Genomic DNA, 18,965 nt, shown 5'->3' on the forward strand with positions numbered 1-18,965 from the left:
TTTTTTTAACTGGCAAACTTAGTCCACTTATATTTATTGTAATTTCTGGCATATTGGTTTTTCTGCTTTTATAGTTTTCATTTCTTTAGAATTGGTTGGGGTTTTTTTCCTTGATACTAAATTAGAAATTGTATTCTATTTCTGGTTTGTTTTGTGTTGTTTTAGTGGTCACTATTGCAGTTTTACCCTACATATTTAATGTGCCAAACCCAAAATTCAGTCACCATCTGTACTTTCTTTTAGGCAAGGACCTTGAAAATCTCTAATGGTAATAACCCTGCATCTGGGCCGCATGCTAATCTCGATTAGTATTTTAGCTCTGTCTTAAATTATTTTCAAATCCACACATGAGATATCGTTTTGTAGAATCATTTTTTGTTTAGATTTACCTACATGCTGCCAGTTTGCTTGCCATCCCTCCTTGCATCAGAGACCTTCTCTCTGGTGTCCATTTTCTTCCTCCTGAAGTTTATATTTTAGAAGTTCCTTTGGTTAGGGTCTGTTGGTGGTGGGCTCTGTTTTTTTTCATTTAGGATATGTTTTATTTCATCCTCATTCATGAAAGCCAGTTTTGGAGTACAGAATTCTAGATTGAGTTATTTTGCCTCTCCGCTCCCCCAGGTATTTTCTGGCTTCCGTTAGTCTAATTGCTATCAGCTCTCTTTACTCTGCTGGTGCTCTTATCTTCTCTTTGTCTTTAGCATGCTGATGTTTCCCTTCGATACATCTAGGTGTATGTGTATTTCTACTTCTTCTGCCTGTGACCAGGCTTGTGGTAACTAATTCTCAGGGGAAGATTATTACTATCTGTCTGGAGCAAAGGCAGAGAAGATAGGATCCCTTTGCAGATGTTTCCCTGCCCACGTTTTTCCTGAGGGAGGAGCTCCTTCACGTGTGTCTCCTTAATTAGGGTTTGTAGTTCAGACCCTCCAGTTCACAAAGCCCAAGGGCTCCTGCTTCTCAGTTGGTTGTTGGTTTCCTGATCTCTTGAGTGTCTGGTATTGTCTTTTCGCTTTGGGTGCAACGCCAACTTTGCCATTCACATATGCCCATTCTCTTGGCTTCTGCTTACTCTGAATTTGGCTCTTGTGGCCTTTCTATAACTTCATGGCAGCTCGACAGTGTATATACAATTATATTTTCTGTTATTAATCCGGCCTATGGGTATTTTGCAGTGGTGAGAAGTTTTAAAGGCTACCTTGTTTGTTGGACTACCTATTCCAGAAGCAGAACTTTTAACATGTATTTTAAGTACTTACTGTATGCTTAGAGCTATGTTTGGGGGAGCCATAAGGGATGAGAACACACAACCTCAGCCTTTTAGGAGTTTGCTATCTTGTTGATCAAATGAGACTAACACGCATGTAACAACTAGAGAGCCATTCAAGAGTAAACTAGGAGGAAGTAATTGCATGATTTGTTCAGAGGAAATAAAGAAAGGCTGGTCAATAATTGTTGGTGGTTATAACTTTCTGTGCCCCCAGATCACCCCGTATGAGTATCCTCCAACTTTGTGTACAGGTAGGTCCACTTCTGAATACATGGTCACATACTCTTCAGCACAAAAGTTAGAGTGCAATAATGGGTCCCAGGGGACCTTGGCCTTAACAAGAATCCTGAAATTCTTGCTGATGGGTATAAAAGGCCCCTGTCTAATAATTAGGAATCAGGAACATTTATGCTCCTGGTACGGACACCAACTAACTGCAAATTTGGGCACTTCCATTCCCTTTTCTGGACCTCAGCTTATTTCCCACATATCGAATGCATGTTGGGGTAGACTGTGTTAATTGCTAATGCATTTGTGTCACAGGACTACAGTGTTTGAGGAGGCTACTGCCTGAGGCATCAGTTAGCTGTAGGGAGGAGAGTTTTCAGGGAGGTTGAAGGTGTGCAGACTCCCCCGACTCCCCAATCTTTTATCTCCCTTCCCCTTGGTGCCTATAAGTCAAGGTTTCATACAGCTGTGATGGTCAGATAGTAAGTATTAGTTGAACTCTCAGAGATATCTGGGTATATGTAAGTGTAATAATTCAATCCAAGGAAACTGTAGTCAATGGTAATAAATATAAACAACTGACCACAAATAGCCAGTGAGACAGTACCTTGTCAAAATGCTTATCAGTGGTTGAGTTAAATAAGTTTCAAGTTGGGGCGCCTGGGTGGTTAAGCGTCCAACTTCGGCCCAGGTCATGATCTCGTAGTTCGTGGGTTCGAGCCCAGAGCCTGCTTCAGATTCTGTGTGTATCTCTCTCTCTGCCCCTCCCCTGCTTCCACTCTGTCTCTGTCTCTCTCAAACATATGTAAAACATTTTTAAAAATTCATTTCAAGGTAAAAAGAAGATAAATCAGAGAATCTAGCAGTGTGAAGAGTCAAAATTTCTTGGCTGATAGAAAATCTTGTAGTGTCACAAGACACTGTGGTGTCACATTGGACATCTCTAATGTGAGTGGTCTAGGCTGGATACAATTCTGAGTTCTAATAGACTCATGAGTTCAGAATGTGACTAAAGTGTAGGAAAGAAGGTTTAGTGAGGCTCAAGCCCCGAAGAGAGCAGTTTGTTTTTGTATTAAATTCCAGATATTCATTGCCTTTTATGTGATTGACCTTTTCCCTACAAGACAAATATAGGGAATTAGTTTTGTATTCTAGTTCATTTGACCTGGTCTGAGATTTTATGAAGTGCATAAAGAAATACGGTCTTCAAAGAGGGTGTTACCGTGTAGGGGGAAGGATTCAAGATTTGGGCTAGTAAATTGGAGGATGGATGATACCTACTTGGGAAGACTCCTTGGGGGAGATATTTCTTAACGGAAGATTTAATGAGGCAGAGAACAGGAAGGAAAGTGCCATTCCTTGAGGAACCTAATGTAGACGACCCCCTTAATATGAAGAGGCTGTCAAACATTGTAAGGGTCCCAACCAGGGCACCTGCTGCAGGAGACTTGTCGTCTGCCCTCCCAGGTGGTGATTCTGTGCCCCTTCACCGGCATCCAACAGACCTTCCCTTGCAGCAACTGGCTGGATGAGAAGAAAGTGGATGGGCTGATCGAGAGGCAGCTCTACGAGATGGTGTCTCTCAGGAAGAAGAGGCTGAAAAGTAGGTGGAGGGGGCCTAGAGGCTGGTGGCCTTGCAGACAGGGCCAACCACGGCCAGGATGTCAGACCCCTGGGCAAGACCTTCACCTCGAAGGAGTCCTCTTCTGCTTCTTGGTTCTTCTCTAGAAAGGAAGGGAATGGGCCCCGCAGAACTCAGTTCTCCAAGTCCAGGCTGCGTCCCGGCGGAGAGTTACATACCCGGGCCTAGTACCCCTGTGACCTCAAACTGAATAAGCTGCTGTGATGTGCTAGATGTTAAACCAAACGGTTCAACACAGTGCACTCTGAATATACACAGGGTGCAGGGAGTCTAATCCTCTCCCTATTTAAAACATACTAATAGGCTTTTGCCATTAAAAGGAACATTAAGGTATCCTCTTTCAAATAGCAGGGAATCTTTGGGCTCCTGATATTGGACCTGTTAGAGCGGGTTTCTGAGAGGGGACCACCCCTGGGTGCAATCTGTGCTTCAGTCCTGGACTCCTTGGATTTGCTCCTTTTCCCCACTGGTAACATGAAAATCTCTTTATTCTTGACCTGTCTCTGCAGAGATCCCCTGGTCCCTGTGGGTCTGGACGACCGACTTGAAGAAAGCTGGTACCAACTCACCCATCTTCATCCAGATTTATGGGCAGAAGGGGCGGACGGATGAGATTCTCCTGAATCCCAACAACAAGTGGTTCAAACCAGGCATAATCGAGAAATTTAGGGTAGGAGGGAGGTGTAGTGGCGTGGGAGGGAGGGAGGGACATAAGACGTATTTGTCATAGGGATGGTTTTCTAAGCCAGATTTTGAATCCAGTTTGAGGACAAAAGGGTACAATGAGAAATTCAGCTCCTTGCAAGGGGTGTCAGAGTGATCTATAAGCAAAGCACTGATTGACAGGGGTGCCCTTTGGATCTGGCCCTTCACCTGAATCAGACACTCCAGAACCAAGCCTGGGGGAAAGAAGCAGGTAGGGAATGCTCTTGAGGAGCCTAGAAGCTTGGAGAATCATAGAATCATTTGCAGCATCAAACCGCCTGATCCGGAATGAATTAGAGAGGAGCAAAACTTAAGGTAAATTGTAAATTTAACGCTAAATTTCTGGTGCATGTCTAACCAGAGCAAGGCTTATTTTGCCAACAGAAGTGTGCTCTGACCTTTAGGTGAGAATGATTTGTAATTTTCAGCTCTCTTCCCAGAGCACCCCGCTGGTGCTTCTGCTAGGCACTCAGTTCATTGCTCTTCTTCATGTATTTGTCTTCCCGGCTAGACTACCAGCCCCTAGGGAAAGGGCGTGACTGCTATATTGATCTTTTTGTCTGTGTTAGTGCCCAGCAGAGTTCTGGGCCTGTGGGCCTGTGCTAATTTGCAGGGTTGCTATATGGGTTCTGTTACTGGGAGTTTATTGCTTGGAAGATGTTCTTTATTCTGGATCCTACTGTGGGTCAGTTATTTTTATTCAGTTTCACTAGGCCAGACTGAAGCCTAGCCCTACATGGCTGTCTTGCCCTCACGTGCCCCTGGCTGCAAGGGCACAAGAGGACAAAGTCCACAAGGGTGGCTTGAAGCAAAGCCATCTTCACTGTTGAAGAAGTGGCCTAGGGTGGGCGCCCTCTGGGGAGGGGGTCAGCTGTGAGGATAAATACATTTCACTTGATTGTGTCCACCCACCCGAGCCTTGTGATTTCTCCCTGTAGATTGAGCTCCCGGATCTTGGCAGGTTTTACAAGATTCGGGCATGGCATGACAGAAGGAACCCTGGTTCTGGATGGCATTTAGAGAGGGTGAGATTGCCATCTTCGGCTTGGGAGGTGGTGGGGAGAGGGATCCTTTCTAATGACACTGCCACATATGTCTGTGTATGTTGGGAGCGGGGGTGGGTAAGTGTGGGTCTCACAGTGAGAATTTGGACATAGGACATGGGGACTTCCTGATGGGGAGAAGACCTCCAGAGCAGACTAAGAAAATGCTTAGGTGTTTAAGAGACTCTCATTCTTCCCTGGTCACCTGGCTGCTAAGAAGGTGCAAGGGACCAAGAGGAATAAGTGTTAATCAGGCACTCTGCTTTCCACAGAAATCATCTTGAGGGGATGGCCGTGGCCTCCCTTAGATGTAGCAGAACGGGGCCCCCAGGGCCTGGTATATCTCTCGGACACCCCCTTGCTCACCCCAGGACTTCATTCCAGATGACCCTGATGAACACCCTGACCAAGGACAAGTATAACTTCAACTGCAATCGCTGGTTGGATGCCAACGAAGACGACAATGAGATCGTGAGGGAAATGACCGCGGAGGGCCCCACAGTGCGGAGGATAATGGCCAGTAAGTGCCGACCATCCTGGGGAAGGCAGCGGAATTCCTCCTCGGTGTGTCAGCGGGGGCTGGCCCTTAAGCTGGTAGTCTTGTCCACAGTACTTCATCAGGCCCCCCCATATGCCAGGATGAATGTAGAAGTTCCCAGCCTTAATACTGGCTTGAAGGAGCCTGTCTAAGGCAAGTCACCAGTGCTCTGTGACAGTGGGTATGGGGGAAGGAGGGGACATTTATGGGTCTTCAGGTGGACTATGAGGGGATGAGAAGAATCTGCACTGAGCAATGTTTCTCCACAGGCTTCTTGACATTAAAGAAACATCCTTTTCAAATTCTGCATGAAATGGTCCCCCAAAGAGAAGGCTGTATCTTGTGGCCATGATTGGCTGTCCCTGATGAGCCCTCTATTTCTAGTTAAGGCCAGTAGGAGAGGAACTAAGCTTTCAGTCTGGGGCCCAGGCACATTCAAAGGGGTAAAGGGAGATCATCTTGCCTCTAGGTTATAGTAGCAGAATAGACAGAGACACAGCACATGTCCTGTCCTTTGACCTTGGCAGACATTACTTAGTGATCACAGCATTCTCTCCCATTGAGTCTGAAATGAGTTTCAACACTCTCAATATAGCACCCCAAGCAGACATTAGCAATTGATCAAGATTGACACTTAAGTTAATTATTCTATTTACTATCACTGTGGTAGTCCCTAATTTTTAATAGTATAATAATATTATATAATTACAGAGTTAAGAATATATAGAAAATAATGATACCCATAGTTCCAGTAATCCTTCTAAATATTTGGATAGGGTCACTTCTCAGACATTGGTATATCCAATAGAATCTCTGGTATATATTTGTTGAAATGATTTAAATAGAGGTAAATACTCAAAAACTTAGAAACCCCACATAGCAAATATCTACTAAGAAAGCACCCTGTGAGTCTAATGAGGCAGTGCTTGCAATTACATATCATCTACTTTATGGTTCTTCTTCATTTTAAATAAAAATGTGACCATAGAATATTTGGGTTCAAAAACCTTTAAAATAGCCTGGTGCAGTCCAGGAAAGTGAGGTGTTCTTGCCCTGATTATACAGTTAGAGAGTCAGACCTAGAACAAGGTCTCCCACCTCCTGATTCAGGGTCTGCACTGTCTTTTCACATTTAGTAATATTTTCTGTGTCCCTATAGACATGATCAATAACAGCATTCTGCTCCAAATTGAGACTTACTAGAATATGTAGTCCATCAAGGCAGGAATAAACAGATCTTATCAGATCTGTCCCCTTTGTGCTCTAGGACTGAGCCTGATATGAACCAGTGGGGCTGGGGTGTTGGGACCTAACCCCTTCCTCAGTCATTCTAGCCAATTCTCAGGACTTCAGATCCTCACTCCCTGTGTCTGAAGTTACCCGGTGCTGTCATTCCTGAGCCTTTTTGCTGGTTGCCTCTCAAATTTCACAAGTGAGAGCTCTGATCAGTTCTCTCTGGTCTGGTAAGTCAGGGCTCCTCAGGACTTCCCCGTGCACTATCACCCGGGGGGCTTGTTAAGACACCGTGTGGTGTTGGTTGTGGTGGAGGCGGGGAGCCCTCATCCGCAGGGTTTCTGATTCAGGAGGTCTGGGATGGGACCTGGGACCTGTGTGTCTCACAGATTTCTAGGTGGTGCCCATGCTGCTGGTGAGGAACCAGATGCCAAAGCATCAATCACTTTTCCAGGGGCTCTCAAGCTCCCAAATTCTTGTTGCTGTTGTCTGTACTTGTCCCTCTCCCCTAGCTTCATGGATGAAACCATTTTTTATTTGGTTAAATCTTGAAAATACCGGTATATTGTCATTTTAGTGAGGTCCTTCTACTTAGAATGCTCAGGCTGTTCTTGCCCTCCACCTCCTCCTTACCCCGACTGAAGCCTGACTCTCCTGTCCATCCAACCCTGTTTTCTCTCCTCACAGACTATGGGGCCAGGGGGAGGGAGTTCGCCTGACTCCCTCTGCACCCTCACACTGGAGCTCATACTATCTCACATGTCGCCTCTGCCCCATCAACCCCGTCTTCTGGTAGCCTCTGGTTAACTTTCCTCTTTCAGGGAAGGTGGGGTAACATGCCCATCGGTCATTCTCCACACCCCCGCCTCCTGCCATTGTTCTAGGGCAGTGTGTTAGTGTGCTCCGGCTGCCACAGCAAAATGCCACAGACCAGGGGCTTAAACAACAGCCGCTAATGTTCTCACAGTTCTAGAGGCTGGAAGCCTGGGATCAAAGTGTCAGCAGGGTTGGGTTCTCCTGAGGCCTCTCTCCTTGACCTGACAGATGGTGGCCTTCTTGCTGTGTCCTCACAGGGACTTCCCCTGTGTGCTTATGTCTGTGTCCTAATCTTCTCTTCTTAGGTGGACAGGAATCTATTGGTTCGGGGGCCCACCCAGAGAACCTCATTTTATCTTAATCACCTCTTTAAAAGCTCTACCTTCAAATCCTGTCACATTCTGAGATACCTTGGGTTAGGACTTAAACATATGAATGGGGGGGGGGAGGGGGACTCAATTCACCCCAGATATGCTGATTAGACTCCCAGAGGCCTATGCCTGGTAATCTGCATTTTAATCAAGCTTACTAAGTTTTTTGCACCAAGTTTTTTGCACATCAGGACTTCTGAGCCTCTGTGCTGCTTCTTGCAATGTTCATGAGGAAAATCCTCGCACCCACATCCTGGTCCTTGTCCACTTTGCTGATCGCTACCTTGCACCCACTTACCCAGTCCCCTCCATCCGCATGCCTCACTCAGGATCAGCCCGTGAAGCTCCTCTGAGCAACGCGTCCCGCTGGCTAAGGCTTCTGCCTCCCAGCCCTGCCGTGAACTTGATGACACTCCACCACGCCCTGAAACCTCCTTCTAGCTCCTTACTCCCAACACTTCTCCTGGCCTGTCTCTTGGACGTGTGGAGGACAGATTTTAGGGGCAAGTCTATAAGAAGTCATCGAGGGGAGGGCTACCTGGGTGGCTCAGTCAGCTAAGCGGCCGACTTCAGCTCAGGTCATGATCTCACATTTCATGGGTTCGAGCCCCACGTTAGGCCCTGTGCTGACAGCTAGCTCAGAGCCTGGAGCCTGTCTTCGGATTCTGCGTCTCCCTCTCTCTCTGCCCCTCCCCCACTCACTCTCTGTGTCTCTCTCACTCTCAAAAATAAACTTTAAAAAGAAAAAAAAAAAAAGAAGTCATCGAGGGGAGAGAAAAAGAGGTCCTGGGAGTGGGCAAGGATTGGCTAGACTAGAGAGAGGATAAATTCAAGAGAGATTTTGAAAGGGACTCTGGCGGGACTTGGTGAAAGAATGCCATGGAAACCCAGCAGTGAGGTGAACTTTGTGCCCAGGATGTTGGAAGATAGTCTAGATGAAGTGCCATTTGAGCTAGGTGTTCTCTGCGTCGGGATTTGACAGGTAAAGAGGGATCGTGGCAGGAGGGGTGGGGAGGTGAGCGTGTCTGTAGATTACATATGTAAACGTGCACGTAACATCTTTAAACAGGGTACAGGATGTGGGGCTGTCGTAGCTGTTGGTTTTTGTCTTCTGCGATGCTGTTAAAGAACCATTTCAATGAAAAAAGTCTGTAATGAAGAGCTGGATCAAAGAGCCGCCTGTCCTGGCTCTAAAGTCAGTTTGATGTCTTCTGGTCCTTGGCAGTGCTTTTGAGCCCATGTCAGCTTGGATTTCTCTCTCCCACATGTTTGATCCAGCCCACATAAATTTCTCTTGTGCTTGGAACACCCACCCCGGTGTCCTCACACACCTCTACAGGAACTTGGATCTCTCTTTTTTTTTTTTTTTTTAATCTGGATGCTTTTCTATAACAATAAACAGAGCTGGTGGCAAGTCCCACTTCCCCTGTTGGTACCAGGGCTTAGTGGGTAATGTACAGGGCTTCCTGGCAATCCCTTAAGTGGAGCGTCTTGGACTCACATAAAATAAGTATCAATTTAAAACCAATTCTCTAACTTTGAAACTGTGCACTCCTGATTTACTTACTTACTTACTTAAAAACTAGGGTCAAAGAAGCAGTTAATGCCATGTCTGAGAGAGAGAGGCTTTTGGGAGCGACCTCACTGACTAATGCAGCCCCAGGACACAGACTAGGCACACCGTTTCCCACGTATGTGCACCCTGCCCTCCCTCAGGAGCTCGGTGAGATGGTAGAAGCAATGCGATCTGCATTCTCCACTGCAGGCTCGGCAGAAGTGATTACTTACTGCTGATGAGTGGGCAGGAGACCACTGGACTCAAGTGCTGAAAATCGAAGCTTCATGTTAATCAGGCCAAGCTGTAATATTTAAATTAAAGTTACAAGAGGCTTTGGTAGTACATCCCTGTCTGTTGGAAGTCTACACTGCTGATAGCTAGCAATACAGTTATTTTGGATTGTCCATCGACTTCCTGCCAGGAAGGAGCTGAGGACCTGAGAAGCCACTCAGGACCTTAGTGGCTGGTAGGCTGGGAGGGCCCCCTGGAGAAGGTCAGGAGCCTCAAGAACCTTCCCACCGCATGGACCTTTGTGCTCCTGAACAAAGAGGACTGGAATTCCCAGGCAGAGGGATTGCTGCATTCCCTTATCAGTTTGCTTCTGGGAATTGCCTGGTAGTTACAGTTAACACTGCAGAACTATCCACCGGCATTGAGTCAGCAAGGCCGGTGTTCCTTCTTCCCTTCTGTGCTTCTCCGATTCAGGACTCACTCCACTTCAGGCCCTTCATCCCTCTTGCTGCTACCAGTTCTATCACTGGGAGCTACACTCAGAAGCGTCAGCCTCACTTATGCAAAGGCTGAAGGCTGAAAACACTGCGTTTGCATTTCAGCAGAGGTGACTGGCGAAGGCAGAGAGGCTCCAAGTTCAGGGGCTGTGGCCCTGTGAAGAGGCAGCGTAGGGGCAGGACGCTTCCTCACCCAACCCCTTCGTTCCACTGCCATCTGTGCCAGCTCTGTGGACAAGCAGTCATTCTCTACCTGTTCTTCTAACCAGAGCTGTGGCTACACACTCTGTGTCTTAACAGACCTACATGTTTAATGGTCAAATGTGATTTTCAGATGTCTCTCCATCTCCAAATAAAAGTGGGTATATTACTGAAAACAGAATGTGCGCATTGAATTCAACTTTTTGCTGATGTGTCTCATTCCTGATATACTTTATCTTCATTTTTGGACGAATCACCAATGTGTAAGCCCATTTTTAGAAACAGGAGCTTTATTGAGGTATAATTCATGTCCCATACACTTCACCCATTTTAAGTGTGTAGTTCAGTGGCTTTCAGTATGTTGATAAAATCATGCATCCATCACTACTGTCAAATCCCAGAATATTTTCATCGCCCCCAGAAGAGACACAATATCCATTAACAGTCTCACTCCCCCCTCTGCCCCACTCTTTGTTTATTTATTTAAAAAAAAAATTTTTTTTAATGTTTTATTTATTTCTAGGAGAGAGAGAGAGAGAGACAGCGTGCGCAGGGGAGGGTCAGAGAGAGAGGGAGTCAGAGACCAAAACAGGCTCCAGGCTCTGAGCTGGCAGTCAGCACAGAGCCCGACGCGGGGCTCGAACCCACGAACTGCGAGATCATGACCTAAGTGAAAGTCGGACACTTAACCGACTAAGCCACCCAGGAGCTCCTCTGCCCCACTCTTTAGACTCTGACAACCAATAATCTATTTTGTTTTTGTCTCTGAAGATTTGCCTATTCAGGACATTTCATATGAGTGGGGTCATGTAAAAGGTAACCTTTCACATGGCATATTTTCAAGGTCCATCCACATCGCAGCTCCTATCAGTACTTGATTTCTTTTTATTGCTGAGCAATATTTCAGTGTACTGAGAGATCACATTCAACTGCTGATAGACTTTTGGGTGGTTTCTACTTTTTGGCTATTATGAATAATGCTACTGTGAACATTCAGGTATAAGTGTTTGTGTAGACATATACTTCTCTTGGATATACGCCCATGAGTGGAATTGCTGGGTTATATGGTAACTCTTTGTTTCACTTTTTGAGGATTTACGGCACCGTTTTTCAAAATAGGCACACCATTTTACATTCCCATCAACAATGCGTGAGGGTTCCAATTTTTCCACATCCTTGCCAACACTTCTTCTTTATTATTCTTTTTTCTGGATTGTTTTGGCCATTCTGGGTCCTTTTCAATTCCATATGAATTTTAGAATTGGCTTTTCAGTTTCCACAAAGAGATCACAAAGAGACCACAAAGAGATCAGAGGTTGTCTTTTATCTGTAGATCCATTTGGCAAGTATTGCTAACTTAACAGTGTTAAGTCTTCCAATCAGTAAACATGGGATGCTTTTCCAGTTATTTAAATAATCTTTAATTTTTTAGCAGTAGTATTTTGTAGTTTTCAAAGCATAAGTTTCTCACTTGTTTTCTTAAATTTATTCATGTCTTATTCCTTTTATGTTCTTTTAAATGGAGATGTTTTATTAATTTCATTTTCAGATTGTTTGCTGCAAGAGAATAGAAGTACAGTCGATTGAGTATATTAATTTTCTACTCTGCAACTTTGCTGAACTCATTTATTAGTTCAAATATTTTATAATGGAATCCTTACAATTTTGTATATATAAGATCATGCCATCCATGAATAGAAATAGTTTTACTTCTTCCTTTCCAATCTGGATGCCTAACTGCCTTGGCTAAAACCTCCAGAACCTCCATGTTGAGAACAAATGTTGAAAAGCAAATACCTTTGTCTTATTTTTGACCCCAAGGAAAGCATCCAGTCTGTCACCATAAGTTTTATGTTAGCTCTGGGGTTTCAGAGATGACTTTATGGGTTGATGAAGTTCCCTTTTATTCCTAGTTTGTTGGTGGTTTACTTTTTTTTTTTTATCATAAAAGAATGTTCGATTTTGGGGCACCTGGATAGCTCAGTTGGTTACGTGTCCAACTTCAGCTCAGGTTATGATCTCACAGATTGTGAGTTTGAGCCCTGTGTTGGGCTCTGTGCTGACAGCTCAGAGCCTGGAACCTGCTTTGGATTCTGTGTCTCCCTCGCTCTCTGCCCTTCCCCTGCTCATGCTCTGTCTCTGTCTCTCAAAAATAAATAAACATTGAAAATAGATGTTAGATTTTTCATATTTTTTTCTGAACTTATTAAAATGCTCATGTTATATTTGTTTTTTATTCTGTTAATATGATACATTACATTAATTGATTTTCAAAACTTAGATCCTTAGGATAAATTCTACTTTGTCAAAGTATATAATTCTTATTTATGTTGCTGGATTTGGTTTGCTAGTATGTTGTTGGGGACTTTTGCGTTTATATTCATAAGAGATGTAGGTCTGTAATTTTCTTTTCTTGTGATATCTGTGTCTGGTTTTGATATCAGAGTAACGCTGACCTCATAAAATGAGTTGGGAAATATTCCCTCCTGTTCTTTGGAAGAATTTGAGAAGAATTGTTACTGATTCTTGTTTGAATGCTTGGCAGAATTCAGTGGTGAAGACATTTAGGCCTGGGCTTTACTTTGTGAGTAGTCTTTTGATTACTGATTTAATCTTTTCACTTGTTATACATCTGTTCAGATTGTCTGTTTCTGGTGGCCAGTTCTGGTAGCCATTCTTTTACTTTCAACCTATTTATGTATTTGAATCTACAGTGTGTCTCTCTATATAGCAGATAGTTATATCCATTATCAATTTTGCCAATCTCTGTGTAATAGTGTGACTTTTTTTGATATTTGACTGCTGACAACTTTCAAGCTACACTACCCCTCCCCCTTTCTGCCTAATATCTGGGCAATTTGATCAGAAGACTGGATGCTTCCTCTCTTCGCACTGGTGGAAAGTTCAAGCCATGCAAGCCCTGACCCTGGCAAGGGAATTCTCATCTCTTAATTACCATAAAATCCCAAGCTAGTCATCCTTCCCTGCTATCTCCAGCCATTTTTGGACCCTCTTGGGAACCTACCATACCTCTCCCCAGAGCTCCTCATTATATGAATAATACATCTTATATTCACTCTTGGTACATATGTGGCATCATCAGCCTTGGTATCTGAGTAAATACGGGGTAAAAAGACCCATCGTGTTTCTGCAGGATGATGATCACACTCTGCCTTTTGATTGAAATATTTAGTCCATTTACATTTAATATTATTACTGATATGGCAGGATTTATGCCTGCCATTTTGCTATTTGTTTTCTGTTTCAATGTTTGTTTGTTTTTTCCTGTATTTTTACATTACTACTTTCTTTTGTATTAAATAAATATTTTCTAGCATACTGTTTTGGTTCCTTGTTTCTTTTAACATATCTTTTTTGTAATTTTTTAATGTTTGCCAAGAGAATTACAATTAATGTTCTTAACTTATAGCAATCTAGTTCAGATTAATACCAACTTAATTTCAATAATATACTAAAACTTTGCTACAATGTAGGTTTGTTCTCTTCCATTTCCTTTGTGCTATACTGCCATACAAATCATGTCTGTGTATATTTTAAACCCACCTGTGAAGTTTTATATTTACTGCTTTATGCAATGGTCTTTTACAAAGTATGAGAAGAAAATAATTACAATAAAAAAATTACATGATACTGTCTACACATTTACTATGTTGTTACTTTCCCCAGTTCTTTTATTTCTTCGGGTGAATTCAAGTTGCTGTCTAATGTCTTTTTTTTAATATGTTTTATTTATTTTTGAGAGAGAGAGAGTGAGCAGGGGAGGGTCAGAGAGAGAGAGGGAGACACAGAATTCGAAGACAGGCTCCAGTCTCTGAGCTAGCACAGAGCCCGATGTGGGGCTTGAACCCACGAACTGTGAGATCATGACCTGAGCCGAAGTCAGACGCTTAACCAACTGAGCCACCCAGACACCCCACTGTCTAATGTCTAATGTGAAGGACTCCCTTTAAATATTCTTGTATGGCAAGTCTACTAGTGATGAATTTTTTTTCAGTTTTTGTTTATCTGGGAATATCTTTATAGCTCCTTCAGTTTTAAAAATAGGCTTTATTTTTTTAGAGCAGTTTTAGGTTCACAGCAAAATTGGGAGGAAGGTATAAAGATTTATCATGTACTCCCTTCCCCCATACTTGTGTACCCCCTCCATTATCATCATCCCTGACCAGAGGGATACATTTTGTTATAATTAATGAGCCTATGTCGATACATCCCTAGCACCCTGAGTTTATACTTTACTTGTGGAGCACTCTTGGTACTGTACATTCTATGCGTTTGGACAAATTTATAATGACATGTATCCACCATTATAGTATTATACAGATTAATTTCACTGCCCTAAAAAATCCTCTGTGCTCTGCCTATTTTTCTGTCCCTTCCCCCCTACCCAGTCCCTGGCAACCATTGATCTTTTTACTGTCTCCATAGCTTTGCCTTTCTCACCCTAACATTTTTTAACTGCATCAAGACCTATATTCTACTCATCTTATTATCACCTTCTTCTTGTACTCAGTTTTCTCTATACCTGGCTGAGATTGCATGGTCCACCATTGTAATCTGCCTCTAAAGATGCCTTTATCTTTTCTGCCCTTATATCTCTCTATCATGCTTGCCTGGATAAACCGTAGGTAAAGTCAACAAGTGACCTATTCAGTTATTGTAGACTTACTGTAGTACAACATGCAGCCTTGTGGACTGGCCTCATTTTAAATTTATAACTCCGTATATCTCAGTTTGTACTTAAGGCTGTCCCACAACCTGTCACTGCCTCTGAGGCTACACCTCTACCCTCCTTCCAGTCTCTATAGTTGTAGTTTCTTGAACCCTAGAAAATCTAGTCCTTTATCTATGCTCTAGTCATCTTTTTCTTCTCTAAAGAACTTCACCTTCTCTCATGCATTATCATTTCTTTTCTCTCACAGGACCGTTTCCATTTGGTATAATAATCTAGTATCTCACATCTTAAATATTTTATAATAAAACATCTTTAAACCTAATCCCCATTCCAACTATTACTTCCCTTTTGTATTCCTCTTCACAGTACACTTCTTGAGAGAGTTCTAGCCAGGCATCCAGGTGCTGTATCCACTTTCTCACTTTCTATTCTCTATTCAGACTCTTGCTGTAGGGCTTCTTCCCTTCCCCCACAATTTCACTGAGGCTGCTCTTGTCCTTGACACAAGTGCTTTCCATGTAACTAAACCAAAGGTCACTCTCTGTCTTCAGTGGCATTTACTACAGACGATCATTCCTCCCTTCTCATGGTTTCAGAGACATGTTCTCTCCCCCCTTTCCCCCCCCGCACCCCTCCCCTGCTTCACTGGCTGCTTCTCATCTGAGTTGCTAGCTTCTTCTGGGCTTGATCTGTAATGCTGGTGTCCCTCTAATCTTTGTCTACATCCTCTCCATGGGGGATCTCATTTGGTCCCATTGATTTCAGTGGAATCCATGTGCCAGTGATGACCAGTCCTACCAACAGTCCTGACTCCCCAGACACATATGCAACTGCCATCTTGGCCTCTCTTTATGAACATCTAATAGATACCACAAATTTATAATGAACAAACAGAACCATTGATTCATATCCCCAAACCTATCTCCCCCCCGCCCCAGGCATCCCTACTTTTTATTGGGAATACTATTTAGTTACCCAAGCCAAAACCCTAGGAATCATCCATGATTCCTCTTTCCCTCAGTTACTTATCCAATCCATCACCAAGTACTATTGATTCTACCTCAAAAATATATCTTTACTGGCTTCTCCATCTCCACAGCACCCCAGCCTTAAGTACCCTCCTCTATTTTCTAGACAACTGTAATATTCTGTTAACTGGCCTCTCTGATTCACTCCTATAATCAGTTCTCTCCTTCTTCTTCCCCTACAATCAGTTCTCCATATGGCAGCCAGAGTACTCTTTAAAACATGAATCAGTGGCACAAAAACAGACACATAGACCAATGGAATAGAATAGAGAACTCAGAATTGGACCCACAAATGTATGGCCAACTAATCTTTGACAAAGCAGAAAAGAGTATCCAATGGGAAAAAGACAGCGTCGTTAACAGATGGTGCTGGGAGAACTGGACAGCAACATGCAGAAGAATGAAACTAGATCACTTTCTCATACCATGCACAAAAATAAACTCAAATTGGATAAAGGACCTGAATGTGAGACAGGAAACCATCAAAACCCTAGAGGAGAAAGCAGGAAACAACCTCCTTGACCTCAACCGCAGCAGTTTCTTTCTTGACACATCCCTAAAGGCAAGGGAATCAAGAGCAAAAATGAAGAACCTCATTTGGGACCTCATCAAGATAAAAAGCTTCTGCACGGCAAGGGAAACAATCAATAAAACTAATAGGGAACTGACAGAATGGGAAAAGATAGTTGCAAATGACATACCGAATAAAGGGCTAGTATCCAAAATCTATAAGGAACTCACCAAACTCCACACCTGAAAAACAAATAATCCAGTGAAGAAATGGGCAGAAGACATGAACAGACACTTCTCCAAAGAGGACATCCAGATGGCCAACAGACACATGAAGCGATGCTCAGCCTCCCTCATCATCAGGGAAATACAAATCAAAACCACACTGAGATGCCACCTCACACCAGTCAGAGTGGCTAAAATGAACAAATCAGGAGACTCTAGATGCTGGCAAGGATGTGGAGAAACAGGCACCCTTCTACACTGTTGGTGGGAATGTAAACTGGTGCAGCCCCTCTGGAAAAGAATGTGGGGGTTCCTCAAAAAATTAACACTAGAACTCCCCTATGACCAGCAATAGCACTGCTAAGAATTTACCCAAGGGATACAGGAGTGCTGATGCATAGGGCACATGTACCCCAATGTTCATAGCAGCACTCTCAACAATAGCCAAATCATGGAAAGAGCCTAAGTGTCCATCAACTGACGAATGGATCAAAAAGATATGGTTTATGTATACAATGGAATACTACATGGCAATGAGAAAGAATGAAATCTGGCCATGTGTAGCAACATGGATGGACCTTGAGGATGTTATGCTGAGCAAAATAAGTCAGCAGAGAAGGACAGATACCATACGTTTTCATGTATAGGTGGATTAGAAGAAACTTAACAGAGGACCATGGGAGAGAAGAAGGGGAACAATAGTGGGGAGAGGGAGAGAGGCAAACCATGAGAGACTCTTGAATGCTGAGAACAAACTGAAGGCTGATGGGGGGGGGGGGGGGGGGGAAGGGAGGTGATGGGCATGGAGGAGGGCACTTCTGGGGATGAGCACTGGGTGTTACAGGGAAACAAACTTGACAATAAACTATGAAAGAAAAATAAATTTTAAAGTTATTCCAAAAAAGAAAAAAAACCCCATAAATCAGATCAAATTACTTACTTACTAAAAGTGCTATAATGGCTTCCCATTAGAAAGTCACACTTTTACTTTGACCTGTCATACCTTCCCAGTGCTGGCCTTGGTCTATTTCTGGACTTCATCTAACCCCCCTCCTCTCCTCCCCAAGACATACTAGCCTTCTCTCTGCTGGAACATTTGCTGCTCATCCCCACACTGGGGCTTCACACTTACCTGTACCCTCTTCTCGCAGAGCTTCCTGTGGTTGGCTCCTCTCATTAGCATTTGACCAGACATCACCTCCTCACTGCATCTCTAAATCCTTTTCACTCCCTCACCACACTCCCCCTCCCCACTTCCATTCCACTCTAGGGCACCCTGCTCCTATGTAATCTTTGTTGCAGACATAACTTGGAAATTTTCCTGGTTATAATTTGTTATGATTTTACTGTCCATCTTTCCTCTCCACCTGCCGACTCTCAACTCTGCTGTAACCATGGGGGCAGGAGTCTGTTGGTCTTGCTCACTGCTGAATCTATCCTGTAATGGTGCCTGACACTGACTAGGCTTCAGTCAACACACACAGGACAAATGAGCCAATGACTAACTGAATGAATGAACTTCACTTTCAAGCTTATTTGAAGGGAGAAAGGAGGCTGTGATGGACAGGGATGCAGGTCTACCTCCTCCAAGGTACATTTTCAGCAGAGAAAGGAGCTGTTGTCCTTCCCATGGTGGCTGCATTTTGTGCCTTTCATTTTTTTTTAATCCACTATTTTTTTGGTATCCACTATTTTTATTTTTTTATTTATTATTATTTTTTTTACAAATAGTTTATTGTCAAGTTGGTTACCATATAACACCCAGTGCTCATCCCCACAAATGCCCTTCTCTGTGCCTTTTGTTTCTGAGGAAAAAAGGGGCTTGGTTCTGTTTCACAAAGAAAAATCATCTGACTTGCGAAGACAGGACACATATGAATTGGAGAACCACCTAAGACAAAAGAGTCTTGCTGGGTTAGATGGAACCAAGGGTCGGATTATTTGAATCAGACCTGTGATCCCCAAACACTGTCAACCCCATCAGAGTCTCCTGGGGGCGCATGTAAACAGAGCAGTTTTAGGGATCCCACCTCTGGAGACTAAGATTTGGGAAGTCTAGGTGGGACATAGGAATCTGCATTCTTCAGGAATTTCCCAGGGGATTCTGATGCTTGACTGGGACTGGGAGCCTCTGGTTTTTGTGGGAAGAGGCATCTGCAGGTGAGCTGATCCTTGA

The 18,965-nt window shown here is 43.6% G+C and overlaps 1 protein-coding gene across 3 annotated transcripts in view; it reads left to right on the forward strand.

The window, feature by feature from the left end:
* LOXHD1 (lipoxygenase homology domains 1) overlaps positions 1-18,965 on the forward strand; it is a 160,027-nt gene that overhangs the window by 54,375 nt on the left and 86,687 nt on the right. For all 3 annotated transcript variants that reach the window (XM_039228860.1, XM_039228861.1, XM_039228863.1), the window contains exons 9-12: positions 2,966-3,101; positions 3,650-3,810; positions 4,784-4,870; positions 5,273-5,408. In XM_039228860.1, the coding sequence (XP_039084791.1) occupies positions 2,966-3,101; positions 3,650-3,810; positions 4,784-4,870; positions 5,273-5,408 (520 nt within the window). The remainder of the gene's footprint in view (positions 1-2,965; positions 3,102-3,649; positions 3,811-4,783; positions 4,871-5,272; positions 5,409-18,965) is intronic.

Source organism: Hyaena hyaena, unplaced genomic scaffold (genome assembly GCF_003009895.1).
Source record: "Hyaena hyaena isolate Hyena2069 unplaced genomic scaffold, ASM300989v1 scaffold_33, whole genome shotgun sequence".
Taxonomy (NCBI): domain Eukaryota; kingdom Metazoa; phylum Chordata; class Mammalia; order Carnivora; family Hyaenidae; genus Hyaena; species Hyaena hyaena.